At 31.4% G+C, this 7,773-nt stretch overlaps 1 protein-coding gene across 1 annotated transcript; it reads right to left on the bottom strand.

Annotated features, from left to right (window-relative positions):
- Positions 1–1,087: 1,087 nt before the first annotated feature.
- On the bottom strand, positions 1,088–5,024 carry LOC137837669 (ubiquitin-conjugating enzyme E2 2). Its single transcript, XM_068646764.1, has 6 exons — positions 4,820–5,024; positions 4,158–4,291; positions 3,991–4,016; positions 3,399–3,488; positions 3,231–3,319; positions 1,088–1,524 (listed from the first exon to the last, which is right to left on the bottom strand). The coding sequence occupies exons 2-6, from the start codon at positions 4,280–4,282 to the stop codon at positions 1,396–1,398; spliced, it is 459 nt and encodes a 152-aa protein (XP_068502865.1). The 5' UTR covers positions 4,283–4,291; positions 4,820–5,024; the 3' UTR covers positions 1,088–1,395.
- Positions 5,025–7,773: the final 2,749 nt, after the last annotated feature.

The following is a 7,773-nucleotide window of genomic DNA, read 5'->3' as shown; positions in this document are numbered from 1 at the left end:
TTATGTTCTTCCATTCCATTGTGCCTGCCGCAGCCACCGAGCCACCGTAAGCCACTGTGTTGTGCAGCCACCGTGAGCAAGCTTGTTGTCCAACCACCGTGAGCGACATTCTTCTCCATTCTTCTGCACCCACCGTGACCTCCATTGTCGCAGGCAGAGCACCAAATTCGAAGGTACGTCATGCTTCCGGATATTTTTATCCATAAGTGAGTGAGAGTTGTGGATATTTTTATCCGCAAGTGACTTTTGAGAGGTGCGGATATTTTTATCCGTAAGGGAGTTTGGGGTCTGGATATTTTTATCCATAAGTTTGTTTTGACTTACGGATATTTTTATCCGGAATATAGTTGGATCCGGATATTTTTATCCGTAGGCACAACTGTGGCTGGCTTCCGGATATTTTTATCCGTAGGCACAACTGTGGCTTCCAGATATTTTTATCCGTAAGCAACGATCAGTTCCGGATATTTTTATCCATAAGCAACGAGCAATTCCGGATATTTTTATCCGTAAATGAAGAAGACAAGGGCATTTTAGGATTTTTAAAAGTGTGTCAGGTGCCAGTCACAATTGATCGGGTGCAGGAAGCAATTGCCTAATTACTAAACATGACCAGAAGAACCAAACCAATAAAGATTATTCAATATATATATATATATATATATATTACATGTTTAAAAAAGGCAAAATTTTAAATAAGCATCTCATTTTATTGTATTATATATACATCATAATACAAAATTATATATAATACATATATTACATAGTAATATAAAAATATATAATTACTAACACTTATTTAGGTCAGTAAAACAATAATCTAGGAATCTTTTAAACCTTGTGACAAGAACTCGTCAAGCTAAACTTAAATGCAGCAGGCCAAATTTATATAAAAAAAAAGTCATTGGAAAAGTAAATACGCCAAACACTATCTTTTTAATATAGGTCAAGTTTAAACCTACCATAAGCCGGTCTACCACCTTATTTTCAGCTCTAGTATTATAATCAATCAACTCATTCGCAGAAAGAAAACGTTAACTTCAAGGTCTCAAAGGAAGGTTGAAAGCAAAATCCAACACATACAATGTGACAAGAAAATCAAACAAACTGAAGCTACTTTAATAAGGAATTGGAATCATAACCAATTCAGAAAACTACAAACTTATACATTCAACTGTGTTGACAATAATCCGATGCAAATTGATAGAATTCTACAATACAAAAACTGACATGGACAATGCATAAACTACAATTGATTAAGATAAGATGATCCTAACATCCAAAACAGAAAGGAATACGACATAGAATTCAGTAAGTTGGCACATTGTATTTCTTATAGGTAGAAGTGCAAACTAATTCATATCTTCAAAGGTCCACAAGCATATGAAGGTCAGCTTAGTCAGCTGTCCAACTTTGCTCCACAATTTCTCTCACTCTTCTATTGTACTCACGCTTGTTCTCACTAAACATTCGAGCTGCTTCTGAGTTTGCAGGAGAATTTGGGTTGGGATCACAAAGCAATGACTGCCACAGTAATAATTACCTTTCAGAAAATAATTATAAACATGCTGAAGATAGCAATTTAGTCATGCAAAATTACTTCTCAACCACCCTGGGTATAAGATATCACAGCTAGATTATATCAGAAGGAAAACAATAATTTACAACATTATCTCATCCTTAAATAGTTTTTGTATATGCAGTGTGAAGAATATGTGTTTTGTACGGGCTTCACCTACAGACTTTGTCTAGGCCTTGATCTTTATGTTTTCAGAAGGGACCCTAAATCTATTAATAAAATACACTTGCTGGGTGATAATAATAATAATAATAATAATAATAATAATAATAATAATAATAATGATGATGATGATGATGATGACAAATGATGTGTACGTAGCAACAAGAGCATACTGATACCATGATTTCTTACAAACCCAGAAAAATAATAGAATAGAATTGAAGATAATAAATGTTAATAGAAAATTAAATCTGCACAGAAAAAGGAGAGGAATATACTTTCAAAGGTTTTCCCATGTCAAAGAGTTGCCCCTTTCACAACAGAGCTAAAGCTCTGTTTTATCAGACTATAATCAATTAACTAACTGATACCCACAATCTTCCACCAACCCCCACTGTTTAAGCAGTCTGCATAATTAATGATGTCACTAACTCTATAGCAACTTTTCCTCAATAACTGTAATTAGTTGGCACTGATGGGCCTTATTTCCTAATACTCCTCTGATCATGATCTAACAGAGAGAAACATTGGAGCATGGTGCGTACCAAAGATATTTAATATGCTATATTTTTAAAAAAAATTACAAGTACAACAACTGATACATGTGCCGACAATGATCCTGCAGAATAGTGATAATAGCAGCACTCAATTTACCGGGAGGCACCCACACCAGGTTCAATTCCCATTGTCAAAAGGAACCCCACTCCCCCAAAACAAAACAAAACAAAATATCTAAAATATGACAAAAAAAATATTGCAAGCTTCTATTTATGTTTGGTTCTGCAATTTTTATTACCAACAGAATCCATTAAGATAAGTCCAGCACAAACAGAAGGATCCGAAATCCTTCTAAATAAAATATGCATGAAAGAAAAAAAAAGGTGAAAAATACAGCATATCAGAACAAAATGCAGTTTCTTAGCAGGTCAGACTTAAAAAAAATTCTTACAAGCCCCTCATCACCACAAACAAGAAAACTAAGAAAACAAAACTGTTCTAATAAAGAGTTTTGCACATTCAAGGCATAAAATTCTGGAATTACACTACAAGTGACAGTCAATGACATCAACTATTGAGCAGAGATATGAAAGAACTGGCAGACACTATAAGAATCTTTAAAAATTGAGAGCTAGTAACTCAACAAAGAGCCTTGAGATTTGTAAATGAAAATCTTTTTGAAATATTCATCATGTCCAGAATAGCAACTCATTTTTTGAACTAACAAGGGACATTTTACAACAAAAAAGTAATGCCTAGTAGATAGCCCTTTAATAAAGGAAAAGCCATAAGTAATTTTGAAGAGCCACAGAATCTTGCATTCATTTGTGCAAAATGTTGGTGTGGCAATACACAAGTCGAGGCAAACAAGACCAAATCTCAAGTGTAGAGTTAAATTGTGTAAAAAATATATGTGCTTGCTATCTTTGTTCACTAACAATGAAATGAAAAAAAATATGAAGAATTGTTACTATATTATACAAGATAATACCTGGATAGAAGTGAGTATAGCAGCCACATCGTATATGGGACTCCATTGATTTTGTAATATATCCAAACAAATACTTCCATCGGCATAAACTTTCCAGAGAAGAAGAAATGACATCAGCATCTAGATACATAATTTATGGAAGAAGAATCTTATCAACTTAAAACTTACTGTTTGGATGAAACATTCGAGACACAAATCTTACAGTTGGTGGCTTGTTAGGATAATCCTCAGTAAACTGGAGAGTCAACTTAAACGTGCCTGAATAACTCAAAAATATGTAGACATTATTGTGATAAAGTTAAGATTATCTGGCTATGAGCACCCAATTTCCATTTAATTTTTCCAAACCATAATACAGCTTCACGAGGAAAAAATGATTTAGTTCAATGGTCTAAAAAAATATCTCTCCCTTGCAAATGTAATGCAATCTCTAACATTAACAATAACAACAAAAGTCTTATTCCAATATGTCATCACCTCTGGCAGAAACATAAGCCAATATAAAAAAAATACAGTGTTAAAGCTAATAGAGACAATATAATAGAAAGAAATTATAATTGATACTACCGTATCAGAGACCAAAAAGAAAAAATGTAACAACAAAATTGTTCCAAGACAGGAGGCATGGTAAAAGCAACCTCATCTAACATTACAGAATCATTAACGCCGCATGCAAATGTATAAGATGGCTAAATAACTGAGTTGACACATGTATCAAGATTGTTCCAAGATAGGAGCCATGGTAAAAGAACAGACTCACCTCCATCCCATGGAGTATCATCAGGACTGCAATCCAAAGCAGACAAGAAAGCAGAAAGTTCTTATCCATCCATACTTAAACAAAGTGGAGGAAAAAATAAAATAAAACAAAGTGACTATATCAGACAAGTAAACAGCACAGAGCATCTTTTATCCAATTCAACTCACCCAAATATGACAGCATTCCACAACATTATGTTGTTATCCTGAGGAGCACCACTGATTCCTGCAGGTGGGTCTTGCTGCAGCCTCTTGAAATCCCTCATGAGCCTCTTCCTCGCAGGAGTCGACATTGCTACCACCTAAAACAAACAGCCACAAGGAGAAAACAAAAAAGACTTCAATTTTCTTTTCAACAACAACAAAAACAGAGGCAAAACCTAGTTCACCACTATACTCATACGAGACACAAGCAACAAGCCAATTCAGATTCCAACACATCCAAACAACTGGAAAGTGAAGGGTAACAAACACATGAATACATAATTCGAGAGTATAACAAAAAAATCACAATCATCCTAGGGCAACACCTCACCCCAAGAACAGGAAAAAAAAAAAGCAATTAGATTTTCACTAATCTCATACTAAAGCTTCATCAGAAACAGAACAACAAACCCCAAATGAAAATACCAGTGAGAATTCCCAATAAACGTTAAAAAAAAAGGGGCTTTGATGTAGATCCACCCTCTATACCAATCATCCAGCGTTAAGGCAATAAAACCAGCAAATTGGAACAAACAAGAGAACGAAATTGAAAAAAAACAACGATTGAAACGAAATTGAATTGGAAAAAAAATAGGAAAAATAAGAAGAAAATGATGAGCCCTTACGCTTATGTGTTGGAAGTATGTTGTGAATAAAACGCAAGATCATTCAAGGGATGGATCGAGAGAAAAAGGCTATTGCTTGAATCTTACGATATTCATTCTCTTTTCTCAGAATTTAGAAGAAGGGTCTGTATTTGTATGGATCTAATTTTCCCTTCCCTTTTAAATATTCTATGTATTTGGTCCAATGTTTTCTTCCTAAATGTTTAACCATTTTTTTATTTATTTCCTAATTATATTCAATTTTCTTTACTTAAAATCAATTTGTTTTTGTAGATATTTCATAGCCATTCATGAAACTTAAGATTTTAATAGTTCCACAACTACAAATATATCTTATTTTACTTAGATCAATTGCGTTTTCATTGCTTATTAAAATAAATAAATTAAAAATACCCCGTATGTTTAAGATGAATAAAAAGGATTTATTGTAGAGACTTTGTAAATTAAAAGTCAAAGTTTTTACTTATCTATAATAAGAATCTTCTGACATATTTATCTCCACAGCTTTGGCTTTGAGAGAAGACACTTGTAATCTTAATTAATGGGATTATAAACCAAAGTTTGCATTTTGTTTTTTAAAAAAAAAAAATAGAATGTCTCACAATACGCTTTTGAAAGTGAAAATCTTAAGTCACTAAGAGAGCATGAATAATAAAATTATATTTTATTTTATGGAAATGTTATTTTATAGACTTTTGAATATTGACAAATAAAATAAATAATAATATAAAACAATTATTAATTATAGTTGAATTATTATTTAAAATTGTTTTATTAAAAATTGTCTTGGACTGTAATTGTCATTTTAGGAATTTAATCCTTTAAATATTATTTGAGATATTTTGTTCATGTTATCATACGACCTATAAAAATTGTTCTTCTAAAAATCAAACTTGTACTTTGAATTTGATACCGATTGTTTAAAGTGTAACTTTTTATATTTAAAAACATGTCAACTAAAATATCATGATCTGACTCATCTAACCTATAGGATAATTGATGTATCTTGAAACATATATGACTAAGAAATAAATACATTCTCCATAGTTTTATTGAATTATGCAAGATACAATTTTAATTAATAAAAAAAATTATTTTAAATTTGGGCTTAGGAATTGTCTCATTAATTGTTTGAAAAATGATGAAAAAAATAATTGTAATGCTCACCTTTTTATTTGATATTGATGTTCTATTAATTATAGTGTTGATCTTTTTTCTTACTTTATAGGAAAGAATTTAATTATAAGAAGTTAAGGAATATGGTTTGTATATCAACTTTGAAGAAATATATATTGATCGATCTTCAAAAGAGAATAAGACAAATCACTTGCAGTCTACCAACATGCTGAGGTTGGAGTTTCAGGATCAATTATCTTAACCTCTCTCCAACCTCAACAAGACATTGCGTAAGTGAGTGTTGAATAAATTCAAAACCTTGCAGTTACTTCTCTAACTTCGAAAGCAATCATTGTTCAAGAGTCTCCTTATCAACAAAAAAAAGGATATCAAATGTTCCTCTATGAAATAAGGATGGCCTACTAACTCGAATGAACCATATCTCCACTACCACACTTGAGGTAAACTCATTTTTACACATCAATAGGACAACCAACTAAGTGAAGGTTGTTGGAGTATTCTCATGCAATCTATTATCAGCAAATGACAATATTCCTTTTGAACATGCTTTATTGAGATTGGTTTAATTTTTACACACCCTCCACTTTCCATTCAACTTCCTTAACATGATTACGTTAGTGACCAATATGGTGTAGGTGACTTCTTTTTAAGAAGTTGGTTTTTAGAAGCTTTCTAACCTCTTGATTGACTACATGCTAATGTTTCTTCCCTAAGTTTTCTTTTAATTTGGATTGTTGGCTTATCCTAAGGTAAGGTAGACTTGAACTAAGAAAATAAAGAATTATTATATTGATAATAATTAAACCAATTGCATTCCCATCACCTCTATTTGTAGTAATAATTTTCTATAAAATAAAAAAATAAAAATATGTTGAAAATAATAGGAATATTTTAAAGATGTTTTCCTAATAACTGGTATTGAGGATATTTTTATTTAATGGTATGTTATTTACAACACTTTCTCAAATTAGTAAATGAATATCAATCATTCTCAAATTACATGTAAAATCCAAGATGTCCTAAGCAAGTCTTTTAATATAATGTTTGTTGTCCTAAGCAAGTCTTTTAATATAATGTTTGTTATCTTAAGTGTTGTAAGGACATGGTTATAACCATAAACATTTGTCAAGATTAACTTTGATGAAGTGCTTCTCAATTTCAATATGATTAGTTGAATCATGTTGTACTATATTATAGGTAATACTCATGATTGACTTGTTATCATATTACAATTGTAGAGGGATGTTAATCTTTAATTTAGGTCATTTAATGTGATTTTCATCTAGAATATTTCACACACACCTTGATCAAGGACTCAAAATTCAACTTTTGCACTAAAAAGAGATACTTTATCCTATTTTTACTTCTCCAAGTTACCAAAATTTATCGAAGGAACATGCCAAAGGTAGATTTTTTTTGTTTATAACATAACTTGTTTCATTTGACTCAATACATATGTTTAAAGTCAAAGTGTCTTTTTTTTCCTAAACCCCTTTCGTAAACTTGACTTCAAATACTGGAGAATTTAGTCAACTGTTAAACAATGTGTCTTTCTTTTGGTTTATGCAAAAATTGACTTACCACACTAACTGTATAAAAAATATTTGATCTTGTATGTGATATAAATAAGTTTTTCTATCAATCTTTGATGTTGAGTCTTTTCTATAAGATGACTCTCTTCCCTTTCAATTTTATGATTTTGTTCAAATAGGAACTCCTGAAGTTATACATTTAAACTTACATTTTTTTTAAGTGATCACATACATATTTTCTTTAGAATATGAAAATATCCCTTTTGGAATAAGAAACTTCTATTT

This window comes from Phaseolus vulgaris, chromosome 4, assembly GCF_051622355.1.
Source record: "Phaseolus vulgaris cultivar YP4 chromosome 4, ASM5162235v1, whole genome shotgun sequence".
NCBI lineage: Eukaryota > Viridiplantae > Streptophyta > Magnoliopsida > Fabales > Fabaceae > Phaseolus > Phaseolus vulgaris.
The sequence above is the reverse complement of the archived record's forward strand: the minus strand, read 5'-3'. Positions and strand labels throughout refer to the sequence as shown.

Bases quoted from the DNA above. Each gene is read 5' to 3' on its own strand.
- LOC137837669 (XM_068646764.1), bottom strand. From the start codon at position 4,282: ATGTCGACTCCTGCGAGGAAGAGGCTCATGAGGGATTTCAAGAGGCTG. The intron at 4,017-4,157 runs GTGAGTTGAATT...TTTGGATTGCAG, and splicing joins TGGAATGCTGTCATATTTGG to TCCTGATGATACTCCATGGG. The intron at 3,320-3,398 runs GTAAGTTTTAAG...TTCTCTGGAAAG, and splicing joins TCGAATGTTTCATCCAAACA to TTTATGCCGATGGAAGTATT.